This window comes from Conger conger, chromosome 2 (assembly GCF_963514075.1).
Source record: "Conger conger chromosome 2, fConCon1.1, whole genome shotgun sequence".
Lineage (NCBI taxonomy): Eukaryota > Metazoa > Chordata > Actinopteri > Anguilliformes > Congridae > Conger > Conger conger.
Genome location: NC_083761.1, coordinates 20,456,901 through 20,481,052, shown reverse-complemented (window position 1 = coordinate 20,481,052; position 24,152 = coordinate 20,456,901). Strand labels below are relative to the sequence as shown.

At 40.9% G+C, this 24,152-nt stretch overlaps 1 protein-coding gene across 1 annotated transcript in view; it reads right to left on the bottom strand.

The window, feature by feature from the left end:
• Nucleotides 1-211: 211 nt before the first annotated feature.
• Nucleotides 212-24,152, bottom strand: part of lcor (ligand dependent nuclear receptor corepressor) — a 46,217-nt gene continuing 22,276 nt past the window's right edge. Inside the window, exons 2-7 of the mRNA XM_061230387.1 lie at nt 17,980-18,045; nt 11,732-11,811; nt 9,770-9,896; nt 8,439-8,786; nt 7,177-7,273; nt 212-1,202 (exon numbers count right to left, since the gene is read on the bottom strand). Coding sequence (XP_061086371.1) covers nt 212-1,202; nt 7,177-7,273; nt 8,439-8,786; nt 9,770-9,896; nt 11,732-11,811; nt 17,980-18,045 — 1,709 coding nt within the window. The remainder of the gene's footprint in view (nt 1,203-7,176; nt 7,274-8,438; nt 8,787-9,769; nt 9,897-11,731; nt 11,812-17,979; nt 18,046-24,152) is intronic.

The window sequence follows — 24,152 nt, the reverse complement described above, 5'->3', positions numbered from 1 at the left end:
CAACCTTAAAAAACAACAAATGCTTCTACAGTGTTTAAGTCACCACTGTAAAATGAGCAGATTAATATATTTCACTCTTTCCAGAGTTCTTAATTTTTCTCCTTAAATCCCTGCGTTTGTGCTCACCCAGATACTGCAAAGTAAAATTGGCACAACTGAAGCCCCCTTTCATTTTTTTTTTTGTTTCATTCTGCTTTTTAGCCTTTTTTTTTTACTCATCTTTCGAATCGCTGCCCCCCTGGGACCCCTCCTCCCTGGGCGTGGGTTCTGAGTCGGCCACCATCTCCTGCCCTTCCATCCTCATCAGCTTCAGCTTCTTCTTTGGAGGGTTTTTCAGCGTTCCCAGACGTTCCTTCACCTTGTACTCCAGCGTGCTGTGGGGAATCCCATACATGTTCTGCGCCTTGGAGACGCTCATCTTCCCATTCATCACCACGGAGATGGCCTCCTCCAGAATCTCGCTGTTGTACTGCCGGTATCTGCCCCTCTTCTTCCTCGGCTGTTTCGAGCTGGGATCCCCTTCCGGGTCGGAGGTCGGGTACTGCTGCCCGGAGGTCGACTGCTCCACGTCCGACCCCCAGAAATCCGCCGAGCTGTCGAGGATGCCCCCCAGCCCGCCCCGCCGGTTCTGCTTGGGCAGGATGGCCCGCAGCTTCTTGCTCAGGGCGTTTTCGGCATGGGGTCCCACCACCAGCGACCCATAGCCGTAGAGGTCGGAAGTGTGGGAGTCCCAAGACAAGTCCATGCCCCTCACCTGCGGGATCTTGAGGTCGACCGGGGGCGAGTGGCCGTGGTCTTTCTTGGCTTCCTGCAACTTGGTCAGGCCGGGCCCCTTGGAGAACACGCCCGAGTTCTCCAGGTAGAAGGGCAGGTCCTTCAGGTCGTTGAGGGCGCTGCTAGCTTTCAGCTTCAGGAGGCTGTCGAAGTGAGACTTGCTCCAGGAGCCGTCCCGAGACAGCAGGGGCCGCTGGCCGTGGTTGAGGAGCCCGGTGGAGTCCAGGCTGGTGAGGGGGCCGGGCTGGCGCAGCAGACGCTGTTTCTGGGCCAGAAGTTCTTCCTTGATCAGCAGCGAGCGAGCCAGCGGGGGCTTGAGAGAGGCGGAGTTGGCGAAATTCTCCCTGGTCCCGTCCTGCAAGCTTCTCGGGGGCAGACCGTCCTCTCCGTCTCCATCCCGAAAGATGTGGTCAGCTCTCACGGGACGCCTGATTGGACGGAAGGAAAGGGGTGTAAGCAGAGCTTGCACAGGTGTTGGGGAAGGATAGGATGGGTTGGGATGGGTTGGGTTCGGGGGGGAGGGGGGTGTGAGAATGTGGTCACTCCTTTACTGGACCCCTTGCTTGGGTGACATCATTTCCCCACCCCCCCTTAATTTGCCTACATATTTAGAAAAAAGAAAACATTGGTCAGGTTATTGAATTTTTTTATTTTAGTTTTTTATTATTTGGGGTTATTTTTCTGGGTACAAATAAGCTTTTTTGTCAAAATTAACAGAAAACAAGCAAACAAAAGATAAAAAACTTCATATTTCAAGCAAAAATAAAAAGAAAGAAAGTGAAAGAAAAAAGTCACTTAAGGGTGTCTGGGGAGGTGGAGTGGCCATTGCTGAAAAGCAAAGCCTTGATTGAATTTTCTGAAAATAGCACCCATGAATAGCTCTGTAGTTCGCAATTTGCATCATAATATTTGCTAAATCCAGCTCGTTGCCAGTGATGTCACCACTAAGCAAGAACAGCAATAAAAGTGTAAGCTAGGTCAGGTACATTTAAACACTCAAATACAAACAATTAAAATGAATGACTGCATTTGCTTTAGGGAACAATTGGCATGCCGTGGAATTGAAAGCAGCACAACAAATAAAACAACTCAAACAGGAGTGGTGAACCGTGGTTATGGAAAGGTGGTTTTATATGCTTTGTCTTATTGTTACTCAGAACTTAAATGATGAATGCAAGCTGTTTATTACATGGTCAAGCCACATCACCTTGTTGCTTGGGTTAAACTGACTGCTCATTTATTTAAAAAGGTGAAAACAATGAAAACAAAAACCAGCCAAGATGAAATCACACCATCTTACAATTCCATAAAATGTAAAAGTAAATAATCAATAAAGACACACACACACACACACACACACACACACACACACACACACACACACACACACACACACACACACACACACACACACACACACACACACACACACACACACACACACACACACACACACACACAATGGGGACAAGTCTGAGGACCCTACCAAGTCATGGTTGTTTTAATTATTTATCAAGGACACTAATTTATCAACATCTATGGGAATTGTCGAAAAGGCCAGGGATGAAATGGAAGATGAGGTGTTGCATAAGCTGGTGGAATCAATGCCAAGCAGAGTGAGGCAGTAATCAAGGTGAAAGGCAGAAACACCAAGTACAATTTTTGACCTAAATACCTACAAACTTTTTTTTTACTTTTAACTATTAAAAATAAGAATTCTTGAATAAGAAGTATTAACAGAGTATCATAATTGTATTACCCCTTAATAAATAAAACAATGAGTTATCGGTACTGAGACAGAGCTTCGGTGAAGCTATAGACTGCAGGGGGAGTACCAGCAAGAGGCAGTAGCATTCGTTACCATTAGTAACTGTTAGAAGTAAAACTGCGTAGTGCGGGGACCTCAGCCCGGAATTATTTCTTGCTTTTCAGACGCAAGAAGAATAACACATGTTTTTCACAGAAATCCAAGTTCTTAAAAACGAGAGCGTTTTTAAAGGTACAATACGTCATTTTGGACTCCTAATGGCCAAGAGAGGAATAACCCTCGAACCACAACACTGTGAATGCACTTAGGTTGAAACGCCATTGGCTGTGGCAATTAGAACCAATTTTCAACCAATAAGTTATTGGAATATAATTATTATTAGAATATAAACACAGTCAAAGGGTGAGTAAAAATGTTGGTGAGCCTTTTTCAATAGGAAGGGATTTACAATGGTCTTGCAACAATGTTTTTGCACAAGAATCTCACCTATTGTACTAAAATATCTGCCCATCAAGCCCCGTCCATTCACCAGTTTGTATCATCTCCCGTTTCCCTTTCTCCTTTTCCTTCTCGTGCATCGCAACGCTGTTTTTTAAAAAACCCAAAGGGAAGCATCTGCTGAATTGACTTAATTTTGTACCCTTTCTCTCTTCTGAGAAAAAAAAAAAAAAAACTGCATACCGTGTGGTCATGTGATCAGGAATGAAGGGCACATGTTAAATGAAGAATTAAACTACCCTTAAAATAAACATGCACACTCCAGGCATTTTTCTAAAGACATCATATATTCTGGTGAACGTTTCTAAACCCAGTATCTGGGGCAGAGCTCCTCAACACGAGTCCTTTGGGTCCTCCTGCTCCCCTGCTTTAAATGCTTCCTGCACTACATTTACAACCCTCCTCCTCACGTAAAAGAAATAAAAAGAGGGTAGCGGCCATTCTGCATAAAAAATGTAACACAAATACAACAAAGTGTGAAAGACGTGGGATAGGGGAGGCTGGGAGAGAGGGAGACCCCCTGTTTGTGAGGGGGGGGGAGACCTTAAATCTAAGTGCCTTTCAACTTCAATCTCCATCGGATCCCATCAGCCCCATACAGTACGCACGCACGACTGCCCTTCCCGAAAACTAGCATGGCTGTGTTTGCGCTCGTTTTGGCAGGGCATAAAAACTGCAGGTGGAACACAAAAAGAAAAAACTCATCCTTCTGCTTAAGAGGAAATGTATTGAGTATTATAACCAAATAGTTCTTCTTAAAAAATCAGCCTGCCAAGATTACAGTACTGACCATGCTAATTCACTGTGCATCCTCCTACAGGGCAGATCTGTCCCATTTCAATCCGCTTTGGAAGGTTATTTGCACGTCTATTCTTAGAACATACAGTACACCTCTAATGTTATTTGAAAGTAGGTAATTAGTCAAATATTGCCTTGCAGGCAGATGTATATCTGACAAACATTGCCTTGCAGGCTGATGTTTGTCAGATATACAAAGGCCGTGTATACTACTACACTGACTGAGCATTTTATTAGGAACACCTGTACACCTACTTATTCATGCGATTATCTAATCAGCCAATTGTGTGGCAGCACAGCAAGGCATACAAGCATGCAGTTATGGGTCAGGAGCTTCAATTAATGTTCACATGAAGCATCAGAATGGGGAAGAAATGTGATCTCAGTGACTTTGACTGTGGAATGATTGTATGCGGCAGATAGGGTGGTTTGAGTATCTCAGAAACTGCTCTTCTCCTGGGATTTTCACGCACACTAGTCTCTAGAGTTTGCAAAGAATGGTGCAAAAACTTGAGTGAGCAGCAGTTCTGCAGACAGAAACCCCAGGTTAATGAGAGACGTCAGAGGAGAATGGCGAGACTGGTCAAAGCTGACAGGAAGGTGATGGTAACGCAAATAACATTACAACAGTGGCATGCAGAAGAGCATCTCAGAACACACAACACATCATAATTCTAAGTTGAGTTCTAAGTTCTAAGCTACAGCAGTAGAACTAAAACAAAATATGTCTAATAAACACCAAATAAAGTGCTTGGTGAGTGTATATAATGTCAGTCTCCATCAGCACATGATTAGATTATTATCTTTCCAAGATAAATGAATACGTTTCAACTTTCAGGAAACATTTTGGACAGCAAAAGAACATTGCAGAGAGAACATTAGCTGATGATTTGATGAAGGAACCATTGTTATATACTTTCATTATATCTATAATATAATGAACTATTATGCCCATATTTAGATGAACACACCTTGGAAGGTGTGCATGCTGATGTGTGGCTAGCCTTGACTTGGATTTGATAAGAAAGGTGCAACTGAGCATGTTAATTCTTAATTATGCATAAACATATAATTTTACAATACAGGACACGAGGAAGTAGTATTGTAGCATTGCACAAGCCTATATGGGGTGGTAAACAGCATACACTGCACTAGTTAGCACGCAGTGCTGTGTGAAATGCATCTGATCGAGACAGAGAGTCTGCCCCTTCCTTACATAAGAGTCTGTTCTTTTGTATCAAATTACCTTGTCGGAACTGAAGCAGCAGGGTGGTCTTGGCACTATTTACCACTGGGGGGGATCAAATTTAGAAGGGGAGCAGGGCCAGCAGTAGACATATGTTGTCACAGTGTTTCCAGGGAGAGAGTTAGGCAGGCTTTTCAAGATTTCTAATTACATTTGAACTGTTAATTGAACACGGTTCCAAGATTGGCAGGTACCAGGTGTTAAATTTGTTAAATGTGTGTTTGGCATATTTCTCAGATGGATGAAACGAAAGTTATTTCTTATCATACAGTAAATTAACAATACTAATTGGTATTTAACTAATTAGGATTGGCTGGTTAGAAAATAACAGCATAAAATGCATTTTATGCATCTTAACTTATCTTACTGGTAGCAAAATCAGCCCTCATACATTATCTCAAAGACTTAAAGATGCAGTACGCAAGTTTTCACCCTAAAGCCTGCCAACGAATGCGAATTGCATCAACATTCAAATGGAAATTGAAATACAACTGACATGAGTGATGTACGGTACAATGAGAACACCCACATTATTTAGTTAATGCCCCTCGCTAGACAGAATGAGTGACTCATGCAGAGCAACCTGACAACCTGTATCTACCCAAGTCGTAACGAATGATAACAGATCATGAATTAAGAAAATAAAAATTCAGAGCGCATAAACACATTTTCAGGTGCTGAATATCATTCCCAGTTAGCTATAGACTCATCTTCATTTGTCAATAATTGACTGAAAAAAATACTGCACCTTTAAAGCTGATAATTCTCAGGTGTTGTTCAAAATGTATTATTCAATAAATATCTCAAACCAAACAAATTAACTACAAGCACAAAACAGAACAAAAAACAGCATACTGTATGCAGTGAGCCCATAGCACTAGGTTTTGGACTCAGGGACAAAGATATTAAAAGTAATTCCAAGCTAATCTCTTTTATTATTATGGTGAGCTGTGAGATGAGTCAAGAGTCATAGGTACCACAGGTGACCGAAAAGCAAATACAACCCAACCCAAAGTGATAGATCATACTTTCTGTACACTCCCTTATTTGAGTTCTTTTGATAAGCCCAAAATGCCACACTGTGTTCAACGTCACACTATTGATGAAGCCACTATGCTCACAGGGACACAATGCCAGGAATTATGTTCCTCAGAGCAAATGAGCAAAAAAAAGTTTTTTTCATTTGAAATTACTATTTACCATCCCTTCACTGCACCTACCCAGGGTGGTCTGAGCATGCTTATGTTATCCAAACTAGAATACGATGAGTGTTCAGTACCACCCTCTTAAGCCTAGCTGCCTAACTGAATCTCTCGGTCGAGCAATTAGATTGTAAAATACAATTACTCAGAAGCGTAACATTTGATTTCAGCCAAACAGGTTCAGGATGTACTACTAGATAATGCCCTTTTCACCCACCTAGAGATGAAAAACAACTGTGTAGTGCATTGGTTCTAAAACCACTCAATATCGGGACTGAAATTAGATGGACTTTTTAATACCGTGAGCCAAATTAGAAATGTTGTACTTTTCAGGGACCCATCAAATACACAGAGTAGCATAGCCTAGTGGACTATAGACTCATTCTGGGACCCACCTCATACACCAATTCTGGGTCTTGACCCATTGCTTAAGAAACACTGGTATAGTGGAATACCTGGACATTTATCCTGAAACTTTCGAAAGCAGTCAATTTAAAACCGATGGTGATTTGTTCATGAACTGAACTGTGCAACAAATTTAAGCAAGTGATTACATGCCCCCTCCAATTCGCAAAACACATATTTGCATAAGGACTGGAAAAGAAAAATACTACTAATACTTACCTGAAATAAATACTGAAATTAAAGGGAAGATGACACGTTTTTTATTTTAATTTTATTATTCACTCAAACAGGCAATGCCAAGCCACATTTAACAGGGCATGAACTTGTCTGGGAGACGAGGGGTGTGAGAGAATTTACTGAGGGATGAAGTGTCCACTGTCTAAAACACCCCAATGGTATGTCCTTCATGACAGACTTATAATCATGCGGAGAGGTTGGGGAGGGAAAACAAACTATCCAATTAAATTCAGAAAGATTCCTCTTACCCTTTGACCCTTGGCGCCACCGAGTAACCATGAGAGTTCTTTAGGGAGACACTGCCCACATTGTGATTCTTCTTGGTGGAAAGATCGAGGACACCGTCTGAACACGTAAACACAGAAATAACATAACATTTTTTACCATTTCACACCAACTAAATTACAGTATAAATGTAGATACAGTATGAATGTATTATTACATATAAAGGTAATGTGAAAATGTCAATGGTAGTATAGAATCTCGGTATGCAATACCATTACATAAATTCATATTTATCATATTTAAATATTTGATATATTGAACATTTGTTTGTTATGTATTGTCATGTAAAACACTAAAATTAAAAAAAGAAAAGCGAAGTTAATGTCTTGTGCAGCATTTCCTGTTAGTTATAAACAATCCTAAATCCTCCAAATGCACAATCACAACAAAAAATGAACAAAAACAAATACTACTACTGTCCTATCCGTGCCTGAGCTGGAAAGGAAGACTTTGGTGAGGAATAATAGTGGATATAGGTTAGGGGAAATATAAGACCACGCCAATCCATTTGACCGACTAGGCCGTTCTGCTATCTGAATGCACATCACCCTATCGATCTGCCTTGAGGGTCAGTGCAAACGATGGACTGATAGAACAGGCAGCGTTTTTCATCCGAGCTGTTGCCAAGTGCTTCAAGGTTTCAAATGACGAGACTGACAAATATAAAGCAAGCCCATAAATCTTAAGTAATCTACTAAAGCAAACAAATTCACAACCCATACCTGCTCACAATAACTTAACTGGCATGGGTAGGGAGGGAGCTTTCCTCGAACAAAGCCTTTATGCAGACCTTGGAATGAAAGAGGCCACACACTTCATACCAAATTTGCTTTCCAATTAATTCCAGTGCAGCTACTGTAAATGGTAACTGGTTGGAAATTATATAACGCCTTTATCCAAAGAGCCATTCATACACACACTCACACACTCACAGCGATTGGCTGCCATGCAAGGCAATGACCTGCTCGTCAGGAGCATTTGGGAGTTAGGTGTCTTGCCCAGGGACAGATCGACAAACCCAGGGCGGGATCAGACCGGCCACGCTCCGACTGCCGGACGACTGTTCTTACAGCCTGAGCCAACGTCGCCCCTACTGTTTCATAATTGAACCAGCGTAAGCGTTTCTTTGTTTCTTTTGCTGCGAAGATTCAGTGTTGCTCGAGCTCCACGCTTCCACGGTCTGTGAACAGATGCGGTTTCAGAGAAGTACGGCGTGCAGGGCTACCTTGGTCGCTGGGTTCGATGTCGGCCTTCTTGACGGTGAGGTCCAGAGGAGAGTCCTGGTCGGCCATGAGAAGCTTGCTGAGGACGGGGTTCTGGGCGGAGGCAGCAGCAGCAGTGACGCCGGTGGTGACGGCGGTGGCTTGGGGGGCGTTGCCGGGGGCGGGGGCGAGGGCGAGGGCGATCGAGGGCGCTTTCGGCAGGCTTTGGTCCTTGGTGGTCCCGTTGGGCTGGAGGGAGTCCTGAGATGAGCTGGTTTTTGAGGTATATTCCGCAGCGAACTGCCGGATCATTCGCTGCATTATCTCGCGAGCCACTAGAGGAATATGGGGGTCTGAGAAGCCAGGGATATCTGCTGAGTGGGAAACCCAAGGAAAAAAAGAGACAAGTTTAGCAAAAATCATGAAACGTATATTTTCATTCATTCAAACTTTATTTCAGAGTCCAGATAAAAGACAAGACATAATCTACAATGAATGACATACAAGAGATCATATGAAAAGCATAGTTTAAAATATAAATAAATGTCTTACAAAGAGGTCTCCACAACTGGGATTGATAACGTGTAGTACTAAAGGGACGAATACGCAATTGTGTTGGATACAAATACTTTTCTGTGCTTGACTGATCTTGCCTCGTACAACTGAGCCAACCTAGAAAACCAGAAAGTAGGGATTGCACTTTTTGCGAGTATTTCATAGGTTCCAATAAACCAGTCAAGCTCAGGAAAGTGTAGAAATGTATTTCAATCCAAACCAATTTTGGATTTGACCCAGGCAAACGCCTTTTCTCTCTCTCAATCACACACTACATGTAAACACATTACATGTATGTTACAGACGACAAGCTTAGTTAGACGTTTTAGCATAATTAGAAAAAGAGGGGAAAAAGCCTTCAGTAACAAAGGCTGGCCTCCTGAATGCAACTTTCAATAATGACGAAGCCAATAATGGATCGAGCAGACAGGAGCCATTTCCTTTGCCTGTTGAATTATTCTCAGCGTTGGGAGTGAGAGCTTCCTGTACTGTTAAAGCAAACAATATGGAACAAAAACCCTCCCCTTGCAAGACCCTCAGGAGGTACAAAAACATTTACATTAAGGTACACCGCCAGGAAGGAAACAACAGCACCCCAAGGCAAAAAGAAATCGGTCAGCTGAAAAAGCAGATTGTTTCTGAGGAAATTTACCTTAATAACAACCACTTCTGAAAAGCTTGACAGAATGCACGCATTTGGATATGTGCATTGAGGTCCTTTTGAAAAGAAGTATTTCAATGCACCAGTGAAATCTCTGGCTGGAATATTGTCCTCTGCACTTTTACTTGTTACACATACCTTTTCTGTAGAAGACAGCATTGAGGAACTCTTCTGCCTGTTTCTCCAGTCGGTTAATCTTGGACTGTTCCTGTTTGCAGCCGTCTTCCCCAGCTAAGACCTGGTTGTTTAAGCCAACCAAGTGTTCCTAAAGAAGCACAAAATAGACAACCAACTCAATGGGGGGAAGAATTTCAAATTAGAATAACAAAAGCTAGTACCAAGTTCATATTTCATTACATGGCAAATTGGACAATCAGTCTCCCAAAACAGTCCGCATTGACTGTAGGAACACAACAGAAAAAAAAAAACTACTGTTGTACAGGGATTGGTCATGGGGTCTTAGAATTCCTCATCTGTGTCTCTGTAGTCCCTGCTTCCAATCAAACCATTTCCTACATTTCCCAGCAGACTTCACAGCACTACAGAGGTAGCATTAATTGGATTAGATTCCACTACAGAAATTCAACAGACTGAAACTTAGAAACATATGCAGAATAATACAAATACTTTTTTTTGTTTTTTTGTGAAGTACATGACAAATATGTATCATTAGTACACATTTATAATGCATCGTGGTATATTCCATTTTTGCAAGAGGGTGCATCAATCACCGATCTTTGTGATTCATCCACAAGGTGTGAGGTCATTTTTTAGCAGCATTTTTTTTTGCCACACATGGCTAGAAAATAGTAAGTTCATTTTAAAAACATGTCAATAGAAACTCTGTAATCAAACCATGCGCTGTTCAAATAACCTCCCATCTATATACATAAATCACCTCACCCATAGACGCACTACAAAACAATAGAGAATAAAAAAGCCTTTGTTTTAGGGTATGTCGCCATGGATAATTGTATGAGCTGCTCTCTGCAGTTTAGGCCCTTCTTTCTGTTGGGGGGTTTGCATTTCAGGAGATCAATAAATCAATACGTCCAATCCTCTATGGAGCTGCTGCAATACTCCATGCAATGCCCCTCAAATGAATAAAATATCAAGTCATATATATATATATATATATATATATATATATATATATATATATATATATATGTTTTTTTCAGGACCAGATGGCTGACCTTGGTAGGTTGGAAGGTTATTAGAAAACGAGCACTCATTAACAAGCTGACTATTCAGAGATGCGGGCCGTTCAAAACTAAATGTCTGCGATCACATCGCTAACAAGGGCTAGCTTTACCAGCCCTGAGTGAAAAAAATTATCACATGGCAGCAACACAAACACAGCACAATTCAATGCACGGCTAAACAATTCATACACAACAATTCAAAACAAAACAAATCGATTTGATAACAAAACATTCAAATAAACACAACACAATGCAATCACGCTATATGATAAATGACAAAGACAGCAGTAAATGACCAAATGCCACAGGCCACAACAAAATGTCATTCTACAAAACATTTTACAGTACTTTGCAAAAAACGCGATAAAAAAAAAAATAATTTTGAAGTAAATGGAAGCAAACAAGTATTCAAATGAAACCCTATTTGAAGAGACAGCCCATCAAATTTACTGCGGTTTGTGTTTTAAAGCATTCAACTGTACTTGTACTATATGGCCTTTGAACACAATGAACTCCATGTTTCAAGTTTCTCAGTTTGCAATGGCCATTCAGCAAGATTATTGGCACTTGGAAACAGACCAGAGGAACAGAGAGAGAAAGAAAGAGAGAAAGAGAGAGAGAGAGAGAGAGAGATAGAGAGGGAAGGGGGAGAGTGATGGAGAAGAAAGATCGATTTACAGGTGTACATTCTAAAAAGAGCATGCAAAGAACAAGGTCTCAATTTATTTATTCATTTTAAATGTGCCCTTTAAAAAGTATATACCATATTTTTACTCTTGAAATACTACCTACAGTATGCCTTTATGTAGGTAGATAAGCAGGGAGTAAAGAAATAAAATAAAAATCTAGCAACTGTAATAGAAAAAGGGAAAAAAGGTGGAAAAGATTAAATTACCTTCACTTTCTCTCTTCTTAAGCAGCAGAAAAGACAATTTTCATCAAACGACCAATCAGACACACTTTCAGGCTCGCAATCTGTGGACCCAGAAGCACAGACATTTTAGATGGATCGGAAAACCTGACCTTTCAACACTTCAGCTGGCAGCAAGACGACAGTCCCCCCGCCCCCCATTTCAAACACTGTGCACTGACTGTTTTAGATGTAAAGATTTTGCAACAAAAAAAAGATTTTGGGGAGGGCAAATGAAATAACCAAACCACCAAAAATGTTCATAAAACAGGCAGCCCCTTTAAATCGTCACCTTGCAAAAGCCCAGTTTTGCCCATCTCTCAAAATCTGTGTCAGGGAATTGATTGCCCACACTTGCTGCTGGCTCTCGAATCAAGATCAAACAAACACACGGCCATAATGCAAAATGACTTTAGAAGAGAAATGACAAATTTGCTCGCGAGAATCCTATTACTGTCGGACAGCTCCTCCAAGTCATGCAGATTCTGGAGTGTTTGTTGCGGTTTTTTTTATAGACATGGCAATTCTTGTGCCGCTGAAATGACTTCAGAACCAAGACACTGTCACTGTTTTTTGCACGAGGAAAGCAATACAGCCTCCATTTGTGACAGATGAAACAAGCACACAGTAAGATAGCACATTAATTACCTCAGTTCCTTCAAACCCTTAACATTTCTTAAAGTAAAACATATCACGAATAAAGAGCCAAAAACGACTAATATATAAAAAATGGACACTTTGACAAAAACATTAATAAAAGAGGTTGTGACACCTATTAAAATGAGAAGTTCTTTCTCATTATCGCCGCAAAGCCACACAATCAATCTGGCAAGAAATAGAAAGAGGAAAAACCACACAAGCCTAACACAGACAGCTATAATAACTTCATGTCTGGATGGTTGCCATGGCAGTCAATTTCTTTTCCTGCTTTGGAAGCTGAGTTTCAACGCATACACAGTTACTGAACAAGCATTGCAAAAACATTTTACAATACGTTCTTAGATTTTCATGTTAATTGTGGGGTAAAGAAAGCAGCTTCCATGTCAATGGGATATCAATAATAATCTCCTCTATGAATTTCACCCTTGTGAAGTGGTGTTATGCGATTCCATTCTGTACTACTGCAACATATGGTCATGTTCTCTTATTGTAAAATGGCCTTGTTAGAGTGCTTCATTGGAATGCATTCTTAATCGACTCCAATATTATTATCGGCTATTATTTTGTACCTCACATTTCCTTGAACTTGGATCTAACTAGGATTGAACTTGAATTTTGGACATTGTAATGTTTTAATCATCTTTTATTTGTTGCTGAATGGTGACATTGAATGGAGAACTGAACTAAACATTAGAATTGCTACAGCTACAAAGCCATAGCTTTCCCCTACCTGTCCAACACCAGGGAATTGCAAATTAGATTAGGCTTATCGAGAGCACTGTAACTCTAATAAAATACTCTCAGATGGTGAAACGAGACCTTATATGGCTCTGATAAAAAACAAAAATGCAACGTCCGGGGCACCTGTAATTAGACGGGCAGCTCTGCTATACCGAGGGCAACATTTTTTTGGAACCATCAACCTAAGGTTCTTGCAAGGCCTTGTGCCAAAATTACAATTTCAGTCAACGTCTAAGGGTTTGGCACATGAATGTTGAAAGCATTCCCTGACCTAATCACATTAGGATATTTTTGCTTTTGCAGTATGTGAGGCCATAACAGTAAATGGTTCTGCTAGAGCCTCATGACCTACAACTGGAAAATTCAGCAGTTTTGGAATGTTCACAAATGACTCGTATTGAGTGATGCGCTTTTTGGTAGTTGAGTTCAACTGTCAACAGCCAACGAAAAATGGACTGTTAAATAGTTTATCACAAAAGTACGAAAATTACAAAACCTTTGCTGCAAGCCATTTGTTTTTCCTGTAAAACAAGAAGAAAAATGCCTTTGCTGTTAAAAACGGATGTATTCACAAATACATTTGCAACAGGAGCAAGATATGGGAAAATGTTACCACAACCGCAAATAAGCATAATAAGTGGAACAAAATAACTGGGTAGCTTGACGGAAGCAGTTACAAATTTGTGTCAAGCTGTTCTGATACATTTTTAACAGCCTCAGGGGGCATTCATCACTGACCAGCAGTTTGGCGCTGTATGGGTCCAAAATGACTTCATTCAGTGAGTGAATGAATAAGTTCAGTGGTGCTGGTAACTAATAATTTTGGAATAACACTGCATTCCAGAACTGTAATATGATAGGAAAAACAGGAGGGAAAAGAGAAATTGCTATTTGGAAAAGTGCCAGTATGAAACTAACCTAGTCTTTAAAAAAAAAGCACTTTGAAATAAATGTAACAATGTCATTGTCAAAATAAGTATGATGAAATAATATTTTGTAATAAAGAGCAGAGTATTATTATCAGTTAATTGACTAATTACCTTTATTGCTGCACTAATTAATATGATTTAGCCTATATCAACAGGGCATATTAATTCAATTTTGACAAGAAAGAAATTCCATGCTTTAATGATGCGTCAGCTACAACTCCTCCAGGTTTTATAATAGTCGGTATCAATCACAAAATTTCCATATTAAAAAATAAAATATTTGATACCTTCTCTCTTTTATATGCTGTTTTTAAACTAGTTTGTGTTGGGTCCACCCCATATTCAAATTTCATGACGTGTAACAAGCTGGATTTGGCCAAGGTTCGATGCACGCATGGAAAATTGCATGTCGAATGCGGAAGAGCAAGCGTCTAAAATCCAAAAAATGTCATTCAAAATTTGTTTTGATACATTGCTCAATATTACCGTATCACACAACAGTGTTGGTTGTCTCAAGACAACATTTGTGTGTGAAAACGAACTGTTGTGACCAATGGCCACGGCATTCACTAAATCGACCAAAACTGAAAAATTACGGAGACACTTTAATCGATCGGTTTCACTCCCTTACCATTTTTTAAGGAATTTCAGCATGTGTACCGAGCTCAAATAATTTAGGCTGTCAGGACAGGGACGTCATCCCACCCCCATCCCTCCACCATCCACTGTCCCCTTCAGCGCAGACCCGGAACGGATCCATTCACACGCACGGAAGGCCTGGGCTGTGTGGATTTAAGCATGGGTGTTTAAAATGTGCAATTAACGTCATTCCGGCGAGAAAATGGCCGTACAAGACCGCCGCTGTTTCCCATTCGCCGTGCAGTTTTATGGGGCCATTTTGATGGCACGCGAGAGGTGCCTTCGTTTGTCCTGGTCATGTACTCATAACCGATTCCAGCCAAATGCGGAGGGTGACCAAAATAAAAATCGGATCCTTTACGGAGAGGGGCACATGACAGCGGCTCCACTGCAGAGCCAACCCTACGCTGTCTGGGTGGCAGATCCAGCTTGCGCATTCGCTCTCCCTACAGCGTGCGGTTTGGAACGGAGAAAATGCGAAAATGTTACTGGGTTTATTTAAAAGTGTGATTCGTGCTACATCATTGATTGCGCTGAAGTACATCATTCAGAGGGATTCTTGCAAGGTACCAAAATATGCGCCGTCCACAGCTTCGAATCGGCATTACTATAGACTGTGCTATATTGTACAATAGACTGTACTGAGAGAGAAATGCAGAAGACGGCCCTTTCTTTTGATAAAAGCCAATATATCCACTTATCAAATCAAATGTATTGGGTCAATCCCAGGTTGAAGTACAGTAAGGCCCAGTTGTACATTCCCACTGTTCAGACAAGAGGGCTTTCCCGGCAACGGATGGATTTGATGCCTTTTATTCCGTACATGCCAGAACCACTTTATTCATCATCACAAGGTACGGTGAATCATGCACATGAACAGTGCATCCCTGTACAGGAGGTTTTTTTTTTTTTTTGAGCGTGTTATATTACTGCATATTACAGGTACAATTTCTGTTGTACTCAAGAGCAATGTGTCCTGTTAGACGCATCTCATCCAGTCTCGCCTTTCCGACAGCATGAGCCCCAGATGACGCAGATGAGGGGTGGACTTGGGTACCGTTCACACAGACTGCAACAAGCATTACAAGTGTTTAACAATGTGGGTTAATAACAGCCGTTTCACTTTCAAGACCAGAGTTGCATTCAAGCACACATTAAGCCACTGTTTGCCTAGAAGCAGATGGGCTCGCTCTCTGAGCTTGGTTTTGCTCAAGGTTTCTTCCTGTTAGCCAGGGAGTTTTTCCTTGCTACTGTCGCCCTAGGCTTGCTCTGAGGGGGGTCTCAGGGATGGGCGCTTTGTAAAGCAGCTTTGTGATAATCTTGTATTGTAAGTAGAAGTGCTATACAAATAAAATTGAATTTAATGGAATTTCCAGAGAAAATGTGAACTGGAACAAAGAAAATGGTGACGTTGAAGGGCAAAAACAGGTGGCAGCCTAGAAAATGTCCTGAAAGTTTGTTTCATCAAGAATTTATTTTTCTTTATATGCAGCCTCTGAATGCTTCAGCACTTGGCAGTTATTGTATGGATATCCATAGGAACTCCTCTGAGTATACTGTGCTTATAGAACGCACTGTGCCATTACTGTGATTGCAGCAGACGGAAGAACTGTGTGCCTAGAGTTCTGTTTCGCAGACAGCGGAGTGAACTACGCTATTTTCAATTTCAAACTATTTCGACATGGCTACATGGACACTGCGATGTGAAGGTGCATGTAACCCTAATTTACTGGTGTATATGGTATAATATACTGCCAGTCCATTTTGTCAATGGCATCACACCACATACCTGAACTATTCCAAAAACCAAGCAGTGGGACCCAACCCAAAGTTTGGAACCAGTGCTTTAGATTTCATGTGCTAGTTGCCTACATGTCAGCGGAACTGGGAATTTTGCACATGGCAACTATACTTGCTTTAAAGGGGTGAAAAGGCATGATTTTTTTTGAAGCTATGACAAGGGTTTAAAAGAAAATAGACATCATGCATTTATTTATATTACAACAACCTTCTCAGAAAAGATCAAACAAGTGTTTTGTAGTTTACAAAAGTGAAGCTCTCATGAAACATTACATCCTGCAGAGACATGTGCTTTACACTGAAAACATAATTAAAATCGATTGATTCTCTTTTTATCTGTACACCCCCATGAGGAAAAAAGTGCTGGCTACAGGCCCTATGTTCGGAGATATTCTACTGCATTAAGATTCTTTTCATAGGACCAGATTTCTTATTTCTTAGTGTGTTCTTTTCAGTGGAGAAAGGCAAGTAAATTCACATAATCATAAGGCCATTCACCGGCCAGAATCATATAAATGTAACATATCAATTGTTTATTGATTATGGAAGATGCAGTAGGCCTACTGGTACAGAAAGCAATCTTCAGTTACAGAGAACTGCTCACAATTCTGTCCACGTAACGATTTGCAGTATTTGTATTCCATAGACTGGAGGAAAAAACATGCAAAATTGAACTGAGATGTTATTCCCAGCTGTAGAAAGAACAGTAGTATTCTCATACACAGCAATGCATAATGCTAATAAGCCAACTTCAGCCAGTGAAACAGCTAGCAGTCCATCGCTAGCTAGTCAGCTGTAACCATAGTTGTGTCAGTGGAAAGCCAGCTAGCGCAATGTTGTGAATGAAATGATTGCAGAGTAGATAGTGGCCTGGGTTATTAACCAGCTAAGAGGAAAATAGGGTTTCATAACAATTCTAATGATACATTTTTATACCGCTCTATATCGTCAAACCTCAAACCAAAAAGGTTTGCCACTGCATGAAATCAGCCGGTCGAACCAGTCCCACCACAATGTTCAAATAGAAAGCCCATATAAAAGTCAATTGTTGAAAATCTTCCAAGATGCTACACTAGCATTATAATGGCGCTTGGCTTTTTGTACCTATAATGGCACAAAAGGCAACTAAACCAGAACAGCGCTGAAGTACAGATAACACAACACATACACCATGGTTCCACTCCTTTGGCTGTTAAATGCAGTCACACGCTTTGATTGCCTTCTGTCTTTTGAGAGAAGGTTTTTGTTTAGTTTTTTTGGTTTTTTCATTGTTAAAATTTTCTAGTTGCTGTTAACCCTGTGATGCACAAGCTATGCAAAGACATAGAAAATAATAACTCAGTCGGGTCACTTTTGGCCCATGTTGTGCAAAGGGTTAAATGACCCGTCGTACTTGCCTCTAATATAGCATACTCCATCACATTTTCTTTTTTTCACTTTGAAAGACAAAAGAACATTCCTTACCTTGAAATAGGGTAAGATCTTTTACAAGTCCTGGCCCAAACAGCCCTTCCAAAATGCTTTCAAACCCTGCAAAGAAAGAAAGAAAGAAGAAAAAAAAAACATATGACACCATTCAGAATTCTGAAACTTTACAGGTGAGTACAAAAGGTTTTTCCCCCCCCATCTCTGAGGCACATACATGACTTGATGTGTTTAAAAATGAACTGGCAAGTCCCTCCAGTTTATGATCGTCTCAGACTGATTCTCAACAGGGGAAACACACAAACTAATCACTGCGCCGATGTCATATGCCACAGATTTGACAAATGAGCTAGTTAGGACACCAAAGGCTGTTCACTGATAAATTATCAGTTTACCATACAATTCTTAATCACACTCCCAATCCTACATGTGTATGACTGAATGTAAAGTGAAATTAATTTAATGCCTTCTGGACAAAATAAGGCAAATTGATAGTGAACCACAGGGGAAGAGCTTCAGTTGGGCATGCCAATCAAACAGCAAGACAAAGGTCTTTTGAAGACTGATTAAAAAATGGGACATACAGCCAGACACACTTAGCAGGAGTATTCTTTTTAAATATAGCACCAAGAGTTCATTTAACAGAAGGTGTTTCCCCCGTAAGGTCAGATGGTGAGGGAGCCACAATGTTGGGGGCCATAACAGGCAGACATTTTCCCTTTATTCACACAAACACTGCAGACAGACACTTCGAAGAAGACAAATCACGACGATTTTATCAGTGAAAACCCGCAACCGCACACAAACACACATACATACGCACGCCCACCCTGTCTCCATTTGCAGACATTCAAGCTTTTCATTTCTTCCCTCCTCCTCCAAAGCAAATCCCCTCTTTGCCTAATATTACAGCATGCGTTAATGTCACTCACTTTTTATTAACTGTAAATACTGGATTCAGCTGTTGCCTGGCAACCACACTGGGCAGTATGAATACATATTGCAGTGTTCACACACACACAAAAAAAGAACAGTTACAGTAAGTGAACACGGTAAAAAAATTAAAAAAAAAACTATCAGGAGGTTTAAATTCGGGCACACTGCCTAATGAAGCTGAAATGATTTCTGGCAGAAGTTAAATTCAGAGGAGCAGAGCTATGCCAGCCATTGTTCTGGGAATTATCATAGCTTTGGGAGAAGTTAAGTTTGAACCCATTTTTAAAGAATGTATTTGCAGTTCTGCATTTTATATTTTGGGATATCTCAGGAGTTGAAAAAAATAATTCAGAAACAGTAGCTACAGGAATGGCATGCATTTGCTGAAAGGTAAACTTCAGTGTTTTCTCTAAAATCCCTTTAACAGGGGACTGCTAAATATTCAATATCAACATTACAAGGAGCATTCTATCCCGATATACAGACTTCAAGCTGCTCTGCACCTGAATAGCTAGCCATTTGTAGTTCATTCGAGAATCCTCAAATACAAAACACAACATAAGGTTATTATTCAGTGCTTGGGTGGCCAATTTGTAATTAGATATACCAGCTAGAGTTCATATACTACTTCATTTTAATGAATTCATCCTTATTGTGATAATCTCATCTCAAAGGCTGGAAGTGTTAGCATTGACATGTGCAGCCCGTACCTGCCTTCATGCCAGCAGACTACAGTACAGGTGGTGGCACTGAAACCTTCTACAAGCCTTTTACATGCCTCGTTCTTCTTCTGTTAGGCACATACGAAAAACAGAAAGTAATGACAAAACCGACATATTGTCATGCATACCATATCCTATATAAATACTGAGCTATTACGTCTAGTCTGTTAATGCCAAACCCTTTTCCACTCAACATCAAGCTGAACTTTGTGGCTACACAGAGTTTGCTTTAACATTCCAGTTTTCCTGATGAAGAAGGCGAAAGGAGACAGAGAAATCAAGTTACCCAAGAGACAGCATGCAGTACTTTCATCACACAAGACCCTGGTGGCATGGATGGCTGGCCTAATTGGACAGAGGAACATTTAATGCAGATACTGAGTAATGTCCTCATTGGACAGATTAAGGATTCTGTGCAGATATTGAAAAATCCCTATTTGAAAAGCCCTCCATATTAAAATCACATAGCAGGTCTCTACACTAACATTTTCTTCCCCAAGAAGCACATAATGCATCTCAATTAGTAGATGTGCTTTAAATGTTTTTATTTTCTTAGGTATACTATACTACTACAGGGGGGGCTCTCTCAACTGGATTCTACAAGATGTTGAAAACAATCCTTTGAGATTCTGTTCCATGTTGACATGATTGCATCATGCACTTTCTGCAGATTTGTCAGCTGCACATTCATACTGCAAATCTCCCGTTCTACCACGTCCCAAAGGTGTTCTATTGGATTCAGATCAGGTGACTGGGAAGGCCACTGAAGAAAACTGAACTCATTGTCGTGCTCATGAAACCAGTGTGAAACGACTTTTGCTTTGTGACCTGGTGCATTATCATGCTGGAAGTAGTCATTAGATGAAGGGTACATTGCGGCCATGAAGGGATGCACATGGTCAGCAACAAAACTCTACATAGGCTGTGGCATGTAAGCAATGATTGATTGGCTTTAACAAGCCAAAAGTGTGCCAAAAAAACATTCCACACACCATTACACCACCGCCACCAGCCTGGACTGTTGACACAAGGTAGGTCAGGTCCATGGATTCATGCTGTTGGTGCCACATTCTGACCATACGATCTGTATGCAGAAATCAAGATTCTTCAGACCAGGCAACGTTTTTCCAGTCTTCAACTGTCTAGTTTCGGTGAGCCTGTCTCCACCGTAGCCTCAGCTTTCTGTTCTTGGCTGACAGAAGTAGAAACCGATGTGGTCTCCTGCTGTTGTAGCCCAACCGCCTGAAGGTTTGATGTGTTGTGCATTCCAAGAAGCTTTTCTGTTACCATAGCCTTTCTGTGAGCACAAAACAGTCTTGGCCATTCTCTGTTGACCTCTCTCATCAACGAGGCGTTTCCGTCCACAGAACTGAATGTTTTTTGCACCATTCTGAGTAAATACCAGGAGATCAGCAGTTACAGAAATACTCAAACCAGCCCGCCTGGCACCAATCATGCCACAGTCAAAAACTGAGATCACAGTTTTTGCCCAATCTAATGGTTGATATGAACATTAACTGAATCTCCTGACCTGTATCGGCATGAGTTTATACATTGCACAGCCGCCATACGATCGGCTGATTCAATAATCGCAGGAATAAGTAGGTGTACAGGTGTTCCTAATAAAGTGCCTCCCCCCTGCAAAAATAAATAAATAAATTAGAAATAACACTCCCTTAAGTGCAGCAGGCCTTGTGCAAACAGTGTCCAAACTGCCGAGCATGTGCCTTTTAAACCTTACACAGTTACTATTCCCATGGTATTACCCGGCTTATATGGATGATGACGTATAGGGATCTGTGGTCACAACGATTAGGCAGACGATTTGTAATTGTCAGAAAAACCATTAGAGGTCAGTTACTGGGATGAGGCTTGTCTGCTTCATGTCGAGCTGCTAGTCTTTCTTCACGGATGCTCCGATCGTGATGCTTCACGGTTATTTAGTACGGATGCAAAAATATGCCGTGTTTATTCATTTTCTCACAACAAACATGTTCATACGATGACCGATTATATGTTCTAATAAAGCACATGTATGACTACGAGAAATGCATTTAGGCATCTGCAGTAAAACTGTATCGGATACCTACCTTCCTTACAAAACATCGCCCTTTATTACCTACTTCTCTTGTTACAGGGAAATCCACTTTTGAATCCCAACACAATGCACAAATGTTCTTCTCCCCTCAACACACACACACACATATATATAAACACACTGAAGGCACAAGCACGCATGCATGCACACAAACAGTTTGCATTTCAAACCACATCAGCCAGTCAGTTTACTTTAAATTTGGTTTCATCACACATACACCATGCACTTGGGGAAACAATTTTAGATTTCACATCCTGAATGCCTGCGTGTACACCCAGCGGATTTACACTTACATTGCTCATCAGCGCTTCACAAAAAAACAAGTCGACACAAACAATGAAACACCGTTTAAATGCAGAAAAATCTTTCTTTCTGCTGTCAGATAATCAGAAATAACTAAGCACTGCCAGCTTGAAAAAAAAAAACGTGAATGTACAGTCAAACCTGAACTGTCAATTAACTTGCAGATCACTAGGTCTTTACATCAAATAGAAAAAGGGAAACGTGAGTGGTGAACAACTGCTGCAATGTTTTTCAGCTTCCATATTCAGCACCACAGCCAAATACCCTTTGGGCAGTGGTCGACATTGTTAGGCTATAATTATTAACCGTTAAAAGTTATACATTTAGCCTCGGTCTGAATAATTCAAGTCATGGGAGTAAGTGTACATTAGGATTGTGTGTTCTAGCATCACATACATACTGTACATTTACATACAAGCATGCATACATACACTCAGTGAGCACTTTATTAGGTAGACCTGTACACCAGCTTGTTAAAGTATTTCATCAGAAACTCATGTGGCAGTAACTAAATGCATAAAAGCATGCTGACGTGGTCACAAGGCTTAGCTGCTTTTCAGAGCAAATGTCAGAATAGTGAATAAATGTGATCCGAGTGACTTTGACCGTGGAATGATTGTTGGTGCCAGACAGGGTGGTTTGAGTATCTGAAACTGCTGATCTCCTGGGATTTTTGCACACAGCAGTTTCACTCTCTAGAGTTTGCAGGGAATGATGAGAAAAACACAAAACATCAAGTGAGCAGCAGTTCTGTGGGCAGAAACGCCTTGTTAATGAGAGAGGTCAGAGGAGAAGGGCCAAACTGGTCAAAGCTGACAGGAAGGTGACAGTAACACAAATAACCACGCATTACAACAGTGTTATGCAGAAGAGCATCTCTGATTACACAACGTGTCAAACCTCTAAGTGGATAGGCTACAACATCAGAAGACTTAATCAATCAAAAAAAAAAACCTAATAAAGTGCTCACTGAATGTATACTAGCATACACACATACAAATAATCAGCCCTGCCTTGTTCAACAAGGCTAACATACATTTGGTGACAACTACATCTATTAACTGAGATAAGTATGCGCAGACCAGAGAGTAGGGCTCATTACACACTTGTCCCTTATGTAATGAGAGAAGCCTTTTTCGATCACTGACTGAGCTGGCAAAACACCCGCTGCTCCTGATCGCTTCGTCAATGTACATACACTTTCTCAGTTTTAGAGCACAACTGCAATCAGACAGGGCTTCACGTTTCAAACTTGGCTTGTGAGGAAAGTTACACAGGGTATAAAAATACAAGAAACTCAAGCAAAAACAAAACAAAAAGACAAGAAGCAGGCCCCTTACAGTAGAGGCAGGCTATTCACTGATAGATGTTATGTGGACTGCAGTCTAATGCACTACAATATCAGGGGAATACAAAAAGAGGAGAAAACAGGTTTCCACACGGTTTCAAACCCCTGCTTTTATGTCTTTGGAAATAAATAGCAAAAGCAGTAATCAATCTTTTTTCTGCTCCAGCTCCAAATAGGTTACACTCAATAAACATGCGGTAGCCTAACTGCTAAAATGGAATGTAACATTTTACAGAACAAAGATTAAATTTATTCATACCACTGCATGAACGTGCCTCACAACTATGATCAAAAACATACAATATTTATGTTGTTATTTATTTCTTTAAATGGGCTATATTCTCTATTTTCTTAAATGTGCATCCATTGCGCACATTGAGTTAATGACTTGAAGCCTCTTCAGCCGAAAAAAGACCAGACGGTCATTCTTTTATTTTTTTTTACCCTATAAGAACCAACCGACTAATAACATGGAAAAGTCGGCTAGTTTCAGTCGTAGCCTGGAACCCTATTCCCCGGGAATACAGTCAACACCACCTTGACATAGAACAAGAAGAAAATGATTAAATATGATGGCATGTTTAATTTTAAACCAAAACATGACAGTAGTATCTCTGTGGCTCGGCACATAATTATAGGTTACAGGGCGACCCCAGGGAGGAAGGGTTTCACTCAGCAGGGTTTCCCCCACCTTACTGCACACGAGCGATTCCTTTTCACGACCAGGAGCCCCAGCTGTGCCAGAATGGCAGTCTTCCAGGATAATGTCAGCACAGTTCAGCTGGCAGACTAAAGTGTGAGGCTA